A 16,264-nucleotide genomic window follows, 5' to 3' on the forward strand; every position below is an offset into this window, starting at 1 on the left:
AACTGACTGAAGATAAGTAGTGACTCTTCACTGCTGTCTGACCCCAATACCCAAACTACTTTAAAGCAGCCTCTTCAGACACAGACCTCCAGGGTGCCATGTAGGGCTGAGGGGGAGGGGGGCTTATTTTGCTACAAGAGAAGGGGGTTGAGTGGGGAGAGTAGCAGCTACTCCTCACTCCCCCACGACTTCTGTCACAAAAAAACACCTGTAAATGCAGGACACACAATAGTGAATCTGGGAGGCAGGCTCCCCACGGAGGGCCTGCTGACATATGGACACAGTTACAGGCCTCAGTAATTCTAGGAAGGGCTGCTTGTGTTCTCCCAGGCCCATGAGAAGCCCTGCCCCAGTCCACCCCTCTCTTCAGGGTTCAATTCTGTTATGACTTTTAAAGGCGCTGGTGTGGTTCGGGGGTCACACACCTGCCCAGGCACCCAAGTGACCCCTTGGTCCACAGCTCAAGTCTTGTCGCTGACATGACTAAGTGGGCAGCTCTGGATGCAACAAACACATACTTTGCTACTTTCTTGGCTTTGCCTATATTTTCTTACTTGTTTTATTTCTTAATATTCCATGTCTTGGAATTCCCTGACAGTCCAGTGGTTAGGGCTCCGAGCTTCCCCTCTGCACTGCAGAGGGCACAGATTCCATCCCTTCATTCAGTTCAGTCGCTCAGTCGTGTCCGACTCTTTGCGACCCCATGGACTGCAGTACACCCGGCTTCCCTGTCCAAGGAGCCTGCTCAAACTCATGTCCTTCATGTTGGTGACGCCATTCAACCATCTCATCTTCTGTCGGCCCCTTTTCCCGCCTTCAATCCTTCCCAGCATCAGGGTCTTTTCAAACGAGTCTGTTCTTCGCATCAGGTGGCCAAAGTATTGGAGTTTCAGCTTCAGCATCAGTCCTTCCAATGAATATTCAGGACTGATTTCCTTTAGGATAGGTTGGTTTGATCTTGCAGTCCAAGGGACTCTCAAGAATCTTCTCCAACACCACAGTTCAAAAGCATCAATTCTTCCACGCTCAGCTTTCTCTATTCGATCCCTAGGCAGGGAAATAAGATCCCGCAAGTCACAGGGTGGCCTGCCGAGCCGAGCCGAGTGAAGAGAGGTCTGCCTAGCTGCCCGTGGTGGTCCTGGCTCATGGGCCCTTGAAGCGGACAACTACCAGGCCTGGGGAGAGAGCAGTGGGCAAGACGGGCGAAAAGGTGTCCTCAGGCTCGTAGAGGGGCACTCCAGGGCCCCGCGTCGTGAGCTCGTCTTCTGGTGCTGGTGTCGGGGGTCGTCCTGCGGCGGCAACGCTGACCAGGGACAGGACAAGACGCCTCCAGGAAGCTCTCCTGACCCCTGTGCTAGTCGGGCTCCGCCACGCTTGCGGCAGCCGCCGGGGCCTAATTCGGCACGTGTTTGCGCCCGGGGGGGTCTCTGCTCACCCGGCCTCCACACTGCTGCCAGCATCCAGCAGGGCGCCTGAGACCTCGCCTCTTCCTGCCGGAGAGACCCTCTGCAGTGACCCCATTCTGGGATCCGGGGGGCGGGCAGGTCCTGACCAGCCAGCCTTGAGCCGCCCAGCCACCGTCCGGCTTCCAGCCGGCTCTGCATCCTCCGCAGTGAGACTCTGGATCTCCCGCGAGCTGGGTTTTCGGGGCGCTGGATGCGGAACCCGGGAGCGGAGCCGCGAGGCTGCCCCCGGCCGCCAGGAGCCGCTGCGTCCCCCGCGGCCGCCGCGCCTCTGCAGCGCTGCGCAGGCGCAGTACCCGGAACCGTGGCGCGCGGCTTCCGCGTCCGGGCGGGCCGTGTTCGGCGCCGTACAGGTCCCCCATCAGCCGGCTCCAACTGCCAGGTGGGCGGCGGGTGGGCGCGAGTGGGCCCGGGGTCGCGCGCGGGCTTTCCTGCTCACCCTGTCGCCTTCCTGTGCAGCCCGAGCGCAGCGCCATGTACGCCGTGTACAAGCAGGCGCATCCGCCCACCGGCCTGGAGTTCTCCATGTACTGCAACTTCTTTAACAACAGCGAGCGCAACCTCGTGGTAGCCGGGACCTCGCAGCTCTATGTGTACCGCCTCAACCGGGACTCCGAGGTAGGCAGGCCCGCTGGGGCCGCTGCGCCCCGCGGCGAGGGGTGCCCGGGACCGAGGCGGAGCGGGCCGACGGCGCCGCGTTTGGTTGTGCCTAGGAACCACGTTCCTCGACCTAGTCACTCTCTGTTGGGCTCGGCGGCCTACCCTGGGCGTCTCATTTGCTCTTTAGTTTTTTTCAACAAATCGCATGAATATGTACCGTGTGCTCGGTTTTAGCGATACGGTAGAGAACAAAACCTGGACACACTTGGAGCAGGAGGACACCTACTGACTAAATACACGCGTGAGAACACACATCTGTGGACACCCTGCAGGCACAGCGAAGGAAATAGATGAGGGCTGAGGGATCAGAGGAGCCTCCTTTAGACAGACTGGGCATTCGTTGGGGGAAGAACATTCATGGCAAAGGGAACAAGGCTGGGTGTAGGGTGGGTTGGAGTTCAGTAAAGTGTGATGAATCTCTCGGTGGGGGAAACACCGGGGGTGCTCTGATTACCCGAGGTGTGAGGGTTTTGGTGGTGAGGGGTGGCTTCTTGCAAGAAGCATTTTCACATCTGTTCTTGAAAGGGGAGTAAGAGCCAGATGCAAGGATGGGGAGGGGTGGGTTCCAGGCAGATGCAAGGCCAGTGTGCCTGCCAGAAGCATCTGAGGGCCGGCAGGGTTGGACTGGGGTGCAGAGTAGAAGTGGGGCTGGAAGGGTTGTCCTCCGCAGGGCAGGGTTCTGAGTAAGGGATGGGGCAGCAGGGAGGAGGCCCCCTTCCCGAGCACTTACTTCAGGACACTAGTGTTTGTTTTGTGTTAAATGTGTGTACTGCTGTACTGATCCACAATGTGGTGAAGCAAGCAAGATACAGAAGAATGTATGAGAGGTTAGTGACTGTGTCAGTAGTCTTAGTTTAAGCTTTTGTGATACAGCAGTTTTGAGATGAGCATTTGGCTTTTGCGAACATTTCAGTCCAAACGGAAAACGAATTTTTGCAAATAAATACATGTGTCTCTACATTGAATGAGAGCATCTTTGTCATACTGTATCTGACACTGGCTTTCAGTCAACTTTGAGGGACAAATGGAATGTTTTTACATCTGTATATGTTTTACACGTGGATTCACAGCCCCTTAGCGATCACTCACTTGTCTTTCTAGGGGTCATCTGTTACGAGCCTGTTTTGTGTGGCCATCTTGGGAGGGGTTGGTGAGCTGCCCTCATGACTGTGGTTCTGTGGGTGGGGGGCCACACGCTGCCAGTGCAGCACACGCTGGAGGCCACAGTGCCCATGCACACCACCAGGACAGGATGGGGAGTGGGGAGCCAGGCGAGGTCTAAAGTCACCTCCTTTAAAAAAAATAAAATAAATTGAAAAAGAAAAAATAAAAAATAAAAAAATAAAGTCACCTCCTTGGAAAGGTGAGATTTGAGTGGGTGAGGAGGAGCTGATGGGGAGAGCCTTGTAGGTGTGGGGAGAAGAGCTTTGAGGCGGAGTGAAGGTGTCAGGGCAGTAGGGAAGGAAGAGTGGCTGGTCAGGGGGCTCGCAAGGCTGGATTGGGGCATCAGCAGGGCAGCCGTGAGGGCAGTCTTGGGAGCTGAGTGTTGACCTGAGGCCAATGGTGAGTTAAGGTTTGGGCAGAGGAGTGAGCTGATCTGACCCTTGTGTCCTGGGGTTACTGTGGCTGCGACAAGTCGAAGGCGACTGGGCTGGGTGGTCGTTGGTGGGGCAAGCAGGCAGGATAGACAGGATGTGGGGCATGCAAGGGAGCGGAGCTGTGGGCCGTGCGGAGGCTTTGCCAGAGTTGGGTTTCGGGCCAGACTAACCCTGCAAGTGAAGTTGCTGGCACCTGCCGGGGAGATGGTTGCGGGGTGGGGGGCGTGGGGGCAGGAGTGCACTTTGGACGTTGTCGGAGTATGTGTTGCTGTTAGCAGCTTGAAGCAGCTGCCGGTGCCTCAGTGTCTGTGGTCAGGAAGCCGGGAGCTCCGCCGTCTGCAGGCCCCACAGGGGTATGGTTTCTGACCTTTCTCGATGCATGCATGCAGCTACTGCAGAAAGCATCCGTCCTTGCGTTGCGGCCTCCCCCAGGACAAGGGCTGAGAGACCCGCCAGACTGGAAGCCGTGGAGTCTTTCGTGACCCAATCTGGATGCTGGGCCCCGTGTTTCTGAGCCTCAGATGGGTCCCGAGACCTGGACGCGCTTGGCGACTCTGACGCAGAAGCCTGGCGTCAGGCGGGATGTGGGCTGGTGAGGCCAGGAGCCCAGAGCGGGAGAGTTAGCACCAGTGGACAGAGACAACTCCATGGGGGAGATCTGTGCAAAGGGAAGGGAAGGAATGGAGCAGGAACTGGTAGGAAAAGCAGGGTTTTGTGAGGTGAGTGAGGGCGCATTAATGCTCTGAAGGAAAGGAGCACTGGGAAGCCCCCACGTGGAGCCCACTGAGACCCTCAGAGGCTCTGCACACCTTTCAAGAGCTGTGAAGAATCCCACAGAAGGCCCTCGGCAGACCGGATGCGGCTGCTGGGCCTGAGTCAGGTGTTTGCTCCGCAGCCTTTCGGTGTAGGGCAGCCTCCAGCTCCTGGACAGAGCGCGGAGTGTAGTGGCGGGAGGGAGCGTGGCGCCTGGGTGGAGGCCTCGGTGGCTGAGCCCATCGGGGACCAGCCTAGTCACTGCTGCGGGACAGCTTGCCTGGAGCCCCAGACACACTGTCACCAAGGTGGCGCAGTCCTGAGGGCAGCCAGGAGCCAGGACAGCGCCACAGGGACCATGCGGACGGATGCCCAGCCTGGGCCCCGTCTGCGTGACGAGAAGGGCCCGTCTTCTCTCTCTCCACAGGGCTAGCCTGGTGCCTGACCAGCGGCCTCGCTGTGGCTTAGCTTCCTGGGCGGTGAGACGAGGCTGGGGCCAGACCACTCGGGGGGCACTACTTCCCTTTTGAGGCTCCTGTCCTCCAGAGCAGCCCCCAGCTGGGATGAAGAGAGGATGGTGAGCCCCACGGGGCCATGTGCAGTCTCCGCCAGGGAGCCAGGTGCACCGGCAGGGTCTGCAGGGTGGTGGCAGGGGAGGGAGAGGGTCCCGAGCAGGTGGTGGGCCTGGCGCTGGGTGTGCGCCTGGCTCGGGTCCTGGGCCGGCAGACCCCGGACAGCGGCCGGGGCAGGGAAGCTGTGTGTGGGAAGCGGGTGAGTGCTGGCCTGGGGCAGCTGTGACCTTTGAGAGGAAAAGAAATGTAGGAAATGTAGGGCACTTCCCTAAAATTAATGACGGTCCCAAGTAAACAGACAAGGCGTCACGGACGGGAAGCCTCAACATTGTAGAGATGTCACCCCCACCCGCGCAAATTAATCCAAAATTGTGTCCTTTTTCTCAAAGTTGCAATAAAGTTTCTCAACAGTTTTATTTATCTTGATTCTCAGATTTACATGGAGGAGCCAAAAATCAAGAACGTATAATTGTAGAGATGAACAAGGTGGAGCACTTGCCCTAGAGGGTTGTCAGGAAGAGTGTGTGTGTGTGCTCAATTATTAGGCACAGAAAGACAAATTGTGTGTGTGTGTGCTGAATTATTAGGCACAGAAAGACAAATTTATAAGTCCCTCTGGGGGACTTCCATGGTGGTTCCACTGCATCGAGTGCAGGTTCCACCCCTGGTTGGGGAACCGTCTCCACGTGCTGTGTGGCCGAAAAAGAGTCACTTTTGAACTGACCTTGTTGTCGTGAAGCGTCCCTCTTTAATACTTTTTGCCCTAAGATCTACTTTGTGTAGTAGTAACTTGGCTACCCCAGTCTTTTGTTTGTTTGTTTTCTTAAGTCTGTGTTGTTATGTTTAAAGTGAATCAATAGCAAATAGTTGGGTGGTGTTTATTATTCTGACGGTTTTTGTTGTGTTTTGGCCTGTTTGGTATTTATTCTGTCATGAATGGCTCTGATCTGGTCCAGTTATCTGAGGTATTTTCTTGTGTAGTTGGGTTGGTATCACCATCTTGCATCTTGCTATTCTTTTATTTGTTGTTTTGGATTGATTGGCTATTTTATTTCATTTGATCTCTTCAGGAAATATTTTATTTGTTCACTTATTTTTAGTTTTATTTATTTGGGTATGCTGGGTCTCAGTTGTGGCATGTGGGACCAGGATCAAATCTGGCCCTCGGGCATTGGAAGCATGGGGTCTTAGCTACTTACTGGGTCACCAGGGGAGTCCCTGATTGCATCTTGACTTCTGGTTGTGCATTTTGTCTTACTCTCTAATGGGTCACATTTGAGGTCACAGCAGTCTCTGGCTGGAGGGAGCCTCCCCAGACAGCCTAGAATCCTTGAAACCCTTCACCGTCTTTCCCTGCTCACTGCGTTCTGTTGTCACAGGCTTGCTCCTGCAGAACGTTATACTGTTGTTAGCATTTTGGTTTTACATAAATTCAGACTCTCAGAAAAGCTGCATAAGCACCAGAATTTCCTGCATACCCTCGTCTACAGTCCTGAACATGTTGCTGTATCTCTGGCTTTTTCCTGCTGTATCTCTGTTTTCCCTGGGCCTGGAGGATCCCCTTGGCTTTTCCCAGAGGTCACCACATCTGTACATCCAGGCAACACCACAGTCCCTGCTGGGACCACAGGCCCGTGTGAGTCCAGGCCTGGTCATATCCTTGGTGTGGTCCTGGGCGCTGGTGTCAGTGGCTTGGAGAGGTGGGTGGCCAGCCAGCCTCCCCACTGTGACACGGACTCGAGGTGGAAGGTGCCGTCTGGTGCTCAGACCTTCCTCTGCGCTCGGCGTCTGTGGGGTGGCGGGGCGGCTGGGGCGCACCTCGCTCACCCTCTCCCCACCTCCAGGTGCGCCTGCCTCCCTCCCCCCAGGCCTTCCTTCATCATCACACAGTTCAGCAGTTCACACTCTGTGCAGGATGCTGTCGTCTTTTTTTGTCATCTGGGGTCTTCAGCCCGAAGAGCTTCCTTTGGTAATTGTTGAAGAGTGTTTCTGATGTTGATGATCTCGGTCCACTTTGGTTTGTCTGCAAATGTTTTTATTTCCACTTCCTTTCTGAGGGATGTTTTCATTGGGTTTACAATTCTAAGCTGACTGTTTTCTTCTTTCATCACTTTAAAGACCATTTCTGGCTCCTATAGTCAACTGTAATGAAGGTAGCATCTCTGTTCTCCTCGGACTGCTTCTATGATGCTTGTCTCTGTCTTTGATTTTCTGTCTTTCAGCTGCAACGTGCTTGGCTGTAGTTTTGTTTGTGTTTGTCCTGCTTTGGGACTTGCTGTCCTTGAGTCTGTAGGCTGACGCTTCTCATCAGGATATTTTGGTTATGTCTTCAGTTAGAGGTTCTGTCCTTTTCCTCCCTCTACCTTCTAAATTGCCAGTGGTGTGTTAGACTAATTATGTCCACGTGTGTCTTAAAATTAGTTATATTTTCCCTCTGTGTCTTGTTATTGCCCAGAGTGGCAGTCTGCATCTTGGCCCTGTGTCTGACCAAGGGGGACGGTGTCCTGGGCTGGACCCATTGCTGAGGGCGACTTTCATGTCCAGTTCAAGTGCAACCCTGCTAGAGACCCGCCGGGCATGACTTTTCCTGGATTAAGGAAGTTGTATTCTGGGTCAGCAAGGGGTTTCTCTCATGAATGGGTCTCGTCTGTTATCAAGTGCTCAAGATAAGTCACTGAAAACAGTAGATGGTTTTTCTCCCTGCTTGAGAGCGGTGGGCTGTAGCGAGGGGCGTTCCCGGGATGCAGCTCAGTGGTGGTGTGGCCGCCTCCCCTCACCAGGGTCCTGCGCCTCGGGCCCGCCTGGAGGACGCAGATGGGGTGAGGCCACGGCCCTGCTAGGGTCACTGGCACAACCAGCTGTGCTCAGCGAGCTGGGGTTCCTTCTTCCCAGCAAGCACGTGTCATCGCTGGCTGGCCCAGGGTGAGTCTGAGTGGTTGTTTTGGGGGGCACATACAGTGCTGTCCAGCCTTCGACCCTGAGAGCCCCAGTGTTGGGAGAGCTGGGGGCGCTTCCTGCGGGCTGGTCCCCTGCTCCCCGTTGAGGGCTCTTGGCTACAGGGCCAGTTGTGGGTAAGGTGGGCCCCTCACAGTTCTTTCCTTCTTCCTCCCTCCTCCAGGCACCGACCAAAAATGACAGGAGCACAGGTGAGTGATGAGCCCAGGGTGGCTGCCCAGCTGTGAGCCCTGGGGTGGGGGCTGGACGTGGGCCCCAGGCCCTGTCCACTTTCTCTCCGCAGATGGGAAGGCCCACCGGGAGCACCGGGAAAAGCTGGAGCTGGTGGCTTCCTTCTCCTTCTTTGGCAACGTCATGTCCATGGCCAGTGTGCAGCTGGCCGGTGCCAAGCGGGATGCCCTGCTCTTGAGCTTCAAGGATGCCAAGGTGGGGCGGGGGCGGGGTGGGCAGGGGTGGGATCTGGGGGCTCTAGGGGGCAAGCCCCATTCTGACCTGCTGCCCCCAGCTGTCGGTGGTGGAGTACGACCCGGGCACCCACGACCTCAAGACCCTGTCTCTGCACTACTTCGAGGAGCCTGAGCTGCGGGTAGGGCTCACCTCCCCACCCCCAACCCAGCCCCATGTTTCAGGGTAGGGGGGGCGCTCCTGCCTGACGCCCCTCTCCTGCAGGACGGCTTCGTGCAGAACGTGCACACGCCCCGGGTGCGTGTGGACCCCGACGGGCGCTGCGCGGCCATGCTCATCTACGGCACACGGCTGGTGGTCCTGCCCTTCCGCAGGGAGAGCCTGGCCGAGGAGCACGAGGGGCTCGTGGGGGAGGGGTGAGTGCGGGGGCGGGGTGGAGGCCCCAAGTAGCCCAGCTCTGCCGCCCCATGCTGCCCCCACTGACGCCTGCTGCCCCCAGGCAGAGGTCCAGCTTCCTGCCCAGCTACATCATCGACGTGCGGGCCCTGGACGAGAAGCTTCTCAACATTGTCGACCTGCAGTTCCTGCACGGCTACTATGAGCCCACCCTGCTCATCCTGTTTGAGCCCAACCAGACGTGGCCTGGGTGAGGGCCTGCGGCCTGGCTGTGCACAGGGCTTGCTGCAGGGGAGGAGCCTGGCTGGCCTCCAGGGGAGCGGGCCTGCTGTGCCATCCCGCGCTGACTCCTCTTGGCCCCCAGGCGGGTAGCCGTGCGGCAGGACACGTGCTCCATTGTGGCCATCTCCCTGAACATCATGCAGAAGGTGCACCCCGTCATCTGGTCCCTCACCAGCCTGCCCTTCGACTGCACCCAGGCCCTGGCGGTGCCCAAGCCCATAGGTGAGAGGGGCCTGGGCCGGGTTGGGGTGGGGTGTGTAGAGCGTGCTGGGCCCTCCCACCAGCGTGTCTGTTCCAGGCGGGGTGGTGATCTTCGCGGTCAACTCGCTGCTGTACCTGAACCAGAGCGTCCCTCCCTACGGCGTGGCTCTCAACAGCCTCACCACCGGCACCACTGCCTTTCCCCTGCGTGAGTGCTGGGGAGCAGGGCCCGGGGCGGCGGGGGCTGCTGCTGGGCCTGGCTGACCACCCCTGCCCACAGGCACCCAGGAAGGTGTGCGGATCACCCTGGACTGTGCTCAGGCGGCCTTCATCTCCTATGACAAGATGGTCATCTCCCTCAAGGGCGGTGAGATGTGAGTCCCCGCTCCAGGGCCCGTCCTCCCTGGCGGGGGAGTGGTGCCCCTGCACCAGCTGACTGTCCCCCCCACCCTCCCGCCCCGGCAGCTACGTGCTGACACTCATCACGGATGGCATGCGCAGTGTCCGGGCCTTCCACTTCGACAAGGCTGCCGCCAGCGTCCTCACCACCAGCGTGAGTGGGGTCTCGGAGGGCGGCCCCGGGCCCTGGGCCCCAGGCCGGGCCAGCCGCACCCTCACCCGTCCCGCCCCCAGATGGTAACCATGGAGCCTGGGTATCTGTTCCTCGGCTCTCGTCTCGGCAACTCGCTGCTCCTCAAGTACACGGAGAAGCTGCAGGAGCCCCCGGCCAGTACCCCCCGTGAGGCTGCCGACAAGGTGAGTGCGGGCCCGTGGGGATGCAGCCCCTGCAGGCGGCCTCCGGGGTGCTCAGTCCCTACTCCTCCCACCTCACAGGAAGAGCCGCCCTCCAAGAAGAAGCGTGTGGACGCCACCACGGGCTGGTCAGGTGAGGGCTGGTCGGGTGCGGGCTGAGCGTCAGGTGCGGGCTGGTTGGGTGCGGGCTGGTCAGGTGAGGGCTGGTCGGGTGCGGGCTGAGCGTCAGGTGCGGGCTGAGCGTCAGGTGCGGGCTGGTTGGGTGCAGGCTGGTCAGGTGAGGGACTGGTCGAGTTTGGGAGGGCTGAGCTTCAGGCTGGTCGGGTGTGGGCTGGTTGGTTGAGGGGCTGGTCGGGTGCAGGAGGGCTGAGCGTCAGGCTGGTCGGGTGCGGGCTGGTCGGGTGTGGGAGGGCTGAGCGTCAGGCGGGTCAGGTGTGGGCCAGCAGGTGGGCTCAGGTGGGCTCTTGTCATGCTCCAGGGGGCAAGTCAGTGCCCCAGGACGAGGTGGACGAGATTGAAGTGTACGGCAGCGAGGCGCAGTCAGGCACGCAGCTGGCCACGTACTCCTTTGAGGTGAGGTGGGGCTCAGAGTGGTTGCCCAGTCCTGGCCAGCCTGCCGCCTGACCACTGCCGTGCCCACAGGTGTGTGACAGCATCCTCAACATCGGACCCTGTGCCAACGCTGCCATGGGCGAGCCTGCCTTCCTCTCTGAAGAGGTGCCCACCGGGGGCTGGAGGCGCAGGGCAGGGTGGGGCGGGCTGCACAGCAGAGGTCCGGCCCTCACCCCCATCCCTGCCCCCCGTAGTTTCAGAACAGTCCGGAGCCAGACCTGGAGATCGTGGTGTGCTCTGGCTATGGCAAGAACGGGGCCTTGTCGGTGCTGCAGGTGAGGGGCAGCGAGGGGGCGCCTCCTGGTGGGGCCTGGGTGGGCTGCTGACCCCTGCCTGTCCTTCCAGAAGAGCATCCGGCCCCAAGTGGTGACGACCTTTGAGCTCCCTGGCTGCTATGACATGTGGACAGTCATTGCCCCTGTGCGTAAGGAGCAGGTGTGTGTGCCCAGGCTGGCGACATCCAGCTGGCGATGCTGGCCTGCGCCTGGCCTGTTGCGGGTGCCCACGGGCCGCGGGGCCCGGGATCCAGCTCTGTGCCGCTGAGGCTTGCTGCTCAGGCGGCATGGGCTGGGCCAGGAATCCCTGCCCTCTTCTGCCTTCACAGGAAGAGACCCTCAAGGGGGAGGGCACGGAGCCAGAGCCTGGTGCTCCTGAGGCCGAGGATGACGGGCGGAGACACGGGTTCCTCATTCTTAGCCGGGAAGACTCTACCATGGTGAGGCGCCCGGAGCCCGGGTTGGGGCCCTTCTGTGAGCAGGGCCCCTCACCCACCGCTGCCCACAGATCCTGCAGACGGGGCAGGAGATCATGGAGCTGGACGCCAGCGGCTTTGCCACGCAGGGCCCCACGGTCTTCGCTGGCAACATCGGGGACAATCGCTACATCGTGCAGGTGTCGCCACTCGGCATCCGCCTGCTGGAAGGAGGTGGGCCAGGCCTCGGGCGGGTGGACCCGAGCCCAGGGCTGGCGCACGCCCTTGCCCGGGGCTGACTGGCCTGTGTCCGCAGTGAACCAGCTGCACTTCATCCCCGTGGACCTGGGTTCCCCCATCGTGCAGTGTGCCGTGGCTGACCCCTACGTGGTCATCATGAGTGCTGAGGGCCATGTCACCATGTTCCTGCTCAAGAACGATTCGTATGGGGGCCGCCATCACCGCCTGGCGCTGCACAAGCCTCCCCTGCACCATGTAGGCGCCCTGCTCTGTCCCAGGGCCTGCTGACCCCTGCCCACGTGCCCCCACCCCAGCTGAGTGCTCTCCCTCCCCGCAGCAGTCCAAGGTGATCACACTGTGCGTGTACCGGGACGTCAGCGGCATGTTCACCACTGAGAGCCGTCTGGGTGGAGTCCGCGACGAGCTGGGGGGCCGCGGTGGCCCTGAGGCCGAGGGCCAGGGTGCAGAGACCAGGTGTGTGAGGGCGGGGTGGGTGCAAAGACCAGGTGTGTGAGGGCAGGGCCTGGTGCAGAGATCAGGTGTGAGTGTGTGAGGGCGGTGGGGCGGGGAGGGCAGGCCGCGCCCCTGTGCCTGTGACCTGTGACGCCTGCCCGCCCGCCGCAGCCCCACGGTGGATGACGAGGAGGAGATGCTCTACGGGGACTCCGGCTCCCTCTTCAGCCCCAGCAAGGAGGAGGCGCGCAGGAGCAGCCAGCCACCCGCCGACCGGGACCCCACACCCTTCCGGGCCGAGCCCACCCACTGGTGCCTGCTGGTGCGGGAGAACGGAGCCATGGAGGTGGGTGGCGCCCTGTGCCTGCGCCCCCCAGGCCTGCTGGGCGCCCGACCCCCCACTGACTGCGCTGCCCCACAGATCTACCAGCTTCCCGACTGGCGGCTCGTGTTCCTGGTGAAGAACTTCCCTGTTGGCCAGCGCGTCCTGGTGGACAGCTCCTTTGGCCAGCCCACCACCCAGGGTGAGGCCCGGAAGGAGGAGGCCACGCGCCAGGGTGAGCTGCCCCTGGTCAAGGAGGTGCTGCTGGTGGCGTTGGGCAGTCGCCAGCGCAGGCCCTACTTGCTGGTGAGTGCGCCCGCCTGCCCTCCCCGACCCAGTCTGCCCGTGGGCCCTGCCCCCTGACGTCCCCTGTCCCCAGGTGCACGTGGACCAGGAGCTCCTCATTTATGAGGCCTTCCCCCATGACTCACAGCTCGGCCAGGGGAACCTCAAAGTTCGCTTCAAGAAGGTGCAGTGACTGGCAGGGCTGGGTGTGGGGGCGGTGAGGCAGGGCTGGGGGCCCCAGCCCTTAACTGCAGCACCCTCAGGTCCCCCACAACATCAACTTCCGGGAGAAGAAGCCAAAGCCATCCAAGAAGAAGGCAGAAGGGGGTAGCACGGAGGAGGGCACGGGGCCCCGAGGCCGCGTGGCGCGGTTCCGCTACTTCGAGGACATTTACGGCTACTCTGGGGTAGGCCGGCCGCTCTGCGGAGCAGGGTTGGCGAGCACGGGGCCTCCCCCAGTGTGAGGGGCTTCCTCACACCTTCCACCCCCAGGTGTTCATCTGTGGTCCCTCGCCCCACTGGCTCCTGGTGACTGGCCGGGGGGCCCTGCGGCTGCACCCCATGGGCATCGACGGCCCCATCGACTCCTTTGCCCCGTTCCACAACATCAACTGCCCCCGAGGGTTCCTATACTTCAACAGACAGGTAGGGAGGCCCCACGAGGCCCGGCCAGGCGTGCCAACCCCCTCCAAGGACAGCTGGGCAGGATCAGGTGCTGGGGCCCAAGAAAGAGGACCTTAAGCCATGGCTGGGAATGGGGGGGCCGTGGCGTGGAGAGTCGGGCTGTCCGGCGGGGGGTGGGAGCCAAGGTCAAGGAGGTGGTGTGGGGCTGATGCTGGGAGGCTTGAGGGGCGGGGAGATCGGCAGTGCAGGCTGTGGCCCACAAGGGCACCAGCCGGGTTCAGTCACTGGTCTGCCCACTGGGCGCCCAGCTCTGCTCAAGGTGCCGGGTGACTGGCTGGGATGCTCAGGTACCCTGAGCCTGAGCTTCGTGTCACAAAGATGACAGCAGCGGCCCCAGGGGCCACCAAGAATTCGGTATGCACCAGTGCACTTAGGCCTGGGCTGGAGGGGAGCCGCTGGGCCCTGTGCCTGTGTGCAGGTGCTGGCGTGGTGCGCACATGGGTGTCCCACCCTGTGCCTGCAGCCTCCAGCACCCCCTGAGCCTGGCCTCAGGCGACACCCATGGCCAGCCCTGGGCAAACCTGGGTGAAGGGACAGGAAGCCCCTGAAGAGCAGGACAGCGGGCCACAGCCTCTGTTGCTGCCCCTGTTCCAGCGGAGCCGAGGGCTGACCTGAGGGAGCCCTTGAGGCCTGGGTTCATCAGCTCGGCCTTCAGTGGGCGCCAGGCCTCCCTCACCCCTGTGCCCACCCAGGGTGAGCTGAGGATCAGCGTTCTGCCCGCCTACTTGTCCTACGACGCCCCGTGGCCTGTTCGGAAGATCCCGCTGCGCTGCACCGCCCACTATGTGGCTTACCATGTGGAGTCCAAGGTCTGTCCCCACTTGGCTAGTGACCCTCGGGGCTGGGGTGGGCTCTGGCTCCTGACACCCTGCTCTCCCCAAGGTGTACGCCGTCGCCACCAGCACCAGCACCCCTTGCACACGTGTTCCACGCATGACGGGCGAGGAGAAGGAGTTTGAGACCATCGAGAGAGGTGCGCGGGGCTCCGCGTGGGGCCTGTCCCGGGGGCCACTCCCCCCTGATGGTCCTCTTCTGTCCTCACAGACGAGCGGTACGTCCACCCTCAGCAGGAGGCCTTCTGCATCCAGCTCATCTCCCCTGTCAGCTGGGAGGCCATCCCCAACGCCAGGTGAGGCTGTGCCAGGGTGGGGCGGGCCGGGGCGGGGCGGGCCGGGACTGGCCCTGACCGGGGCTCCGCCCGCAGAATCGAGCTGGAGGAGTGGGAGCACGTGACCTGCATGAAGACTGTGTCGCTGCGCAGCGAGGAGACCGTATCAGGCCTCAAGGGCTACGTGGCCGCCGGGACCTGCCTCATGCAAGGGGAGGAGGTCACGTGCCGAGGGCGGGTAGGTGGCCAGCGGGGCTTTCGAGGCAGGCAGTGCCCAGCACCCTGACTCAGCCACCCATCTCCTTGGCAGATCCTGATCATGGATGTGATTGAGGTGGTGCCTGAGCCTGGCCAGCCCCTGACCAAGAACAAGTTTAAGGTCCTGTACGAGAAGGAGCAGAAGGGCCCCGTGACCGCCCTGTGCCACTGCAATGGCCACCTGGTGTCGGCCATCGGCCAGAAGGTGTGCGCCCACGCCCCAGCGCCCCCCTTGCCCCCTGCCCCGGGCACCCCCAGCCACTCACTCCCCGCCCACCCCCAGATCTTCCTGTGGAGCCTGCGGGCCAGCGAGCTGACGGGCATGGCCTTCATCGACACACAGCTCTACATACACCAGATGATCAGCGTCAAGAACTTCATCCTGGCCGCGGACGTCATGAAGAGCATCTCGCTGCTGCGCTACCAGGAGGAGAGCAAGACACTGAGCCTCGTGTCCCGGGTGCGGAGAGAGCTGTGCTGTGCCACGGGGGCTGGGGGCTGGCGGCTGGCCCAGGCCATCCTGATGCCCGCCTTCCCCGGCCCTCCTGTCGTTAGGATGCCAAGCCCCTGGAAGTGTACAGCGTGGACTTCATGGTGGACAACGCGCAGCTGGGCTTCCTGGGTGAGTTTGGGGGCTGGGGTCCCTGAGATCCCGGGTGTGCACAGGGGCTGACTCGGCTCTGATCCCCAGTGTCCGACCGTGACCGCAACCTCATGGTCTACATGTACCTGCCGGAAGGTGAGTGCTCCCTCCCTCCTCTGCCGGGTGGGGTCAGGCGGGGGCCAGGCGGGCAGTGACCTGAGGTCCCCTGTGGCCCAGCCAAGGAGAGCTTCGGGGGCATGAGGCTGCTGCGCCGGGCGGACTTCCACGTGGGTGCCCACGTGAACACATTCTGGAGGACCCCGTGCCGGGGGGCCGCTGAGGGGCCCAGCAAGAAGTCCGTCGTGTGGGAGAACAAGCACATCACGTGGTTCGGTGAGCGTGGGGCCGGGGCGGGGGCAGTGGGCCGGGGCGGGGGCACTGTGCTCACTCCCTGTCCCCTCAGCCACACTGGACGGCGGCATCGGGCTGCTGCTGCCCATGCAGGAGAAGACCTACCGGCGGCTGCTGATGCTGCAGAACGCCCTGACCACCATGCTGCCCCACCACGCTGGCCTCAACCCCCGCGCCTTCCGGTGAGCCTACCCCCCAGCCTGACCAGACCCCCCGGGTCAGCCCAGACCCCTCATGGCCTGTGCCCTCCACACCCCCCAGGATGCTGCATGTGGATAGGCGCGTCCTGCAGAACGCTGTGCGCAACGTGTTGGATGGGGAGCTGCTCAACCGCTACCTGTACCTGAGCACCATGGAGCGTGGGGAGCTGGCCAAGAAGATCGGCACCACACCCGACATCGTGAGCCACCCCCACCCACCCCCGCCTGCACCCCGCCAGCTCCCCGCCCTCACCCAGCCCTCTCTCCGCAGATCCTGGATGACCTGTTGGAGACGGACCGAGTCACTGCCCACTTCTAGACCCCTGGATACTGCCACTCACCTCACCCCCTTTTTGTACAAAATAAAAACACTCGTTTT

General features: G+C 61.4%; 1 protein-coding gene across 2 annotated transcripts; it reads left to right on the forward strand.

The window, feature by feature from the left end:
• The first annotated feature begins 1,804 nt into the window (after positions 1 to 1,804).
• Positions 1,805 to 16,227, forward strand: CPSF1 (cleavage and polyadenylation specific factor 1). Of its 2 annotated transcripts, none has more exons than XM_068984138.1 (38): positions 1,805 to 1,845; positions 1,923 to 2,081; positions 8,165 to 8,192; positions 8,261 to 8,427; positions 8,507 to 8,587; positions 8,671 to 8,822; positions 8,906 to 9,052; positions 9,167 to 9,306; positions 9,383 to 9,493; positions 9,566 to 9,659; positions 9,751 to 9,838; positions 9,919 to 10,041; positions 10,120 to 10,171; positions 10,517 to 10,611; positions 10,681 to 10,755; positions 10,845 to 10,925; positions 10,996 to 11,085; positions 11,255 to 11,365; positions 11,434 to 11,575; positions 11,658 to 11,836; positions 11,919 to 12,055; positions 12,206 to 12,380; positions 12,456 to 12,662; positions 12,736 to 12,825; positions 12,905 to 13,048; positions 13,134 to 13,286; positions 14,018 to 14,134; positions 14,208 to 14,298; positions 14,370 to 14,454; positions 14,530 to 14,671; positions 14,744 to 14,896; positions 14,975 to 15,151; positions 15,247 to 15,313; positions 15,383 to 15,430; positions 15,512 to 15,667; positions 15,738 to 15,867; positions 15,947 to 16,085; positions 16,157 to 16,227. In XM_068984138.1, exons 2-38 carry the CDS (start codon positions 1,938 to 1,940, stop codon positions 16,202 to 16,204), a joined length of 4,359 nt encoding a protein of 1,452 aa, XP_068840239.1. In that variant the 5' UTR covers positions 1,805 to 1,845; positions 1,923 to 1,937; the 3' UTR covers positions 16,205 to 16,227. The 2 variants fall into 2 exon arrangements, with proteins under 2 accessions (XP_068840239.1, XP_068840240.1); XM_068984139.1 differs by having other exon boundaries at positions 8,285 to 8,427.
• Positions 16,228 to 16,264: the final 37 nt, after the last annotated feature.

Source organism: Capricornis sumatraensis, chromosome 11, assembly GCF_032405125.1.
Source record: "Capricornis sumatraensis isolate serow.1 chromosome 11, serow.2, whole genome shotgun sequence".
NCBI lineage: Eukaryota > Metazoa > Chordata > Mammalia > Artiodactyla > Bovidae > Capricornis > Capricornis sumatraensis.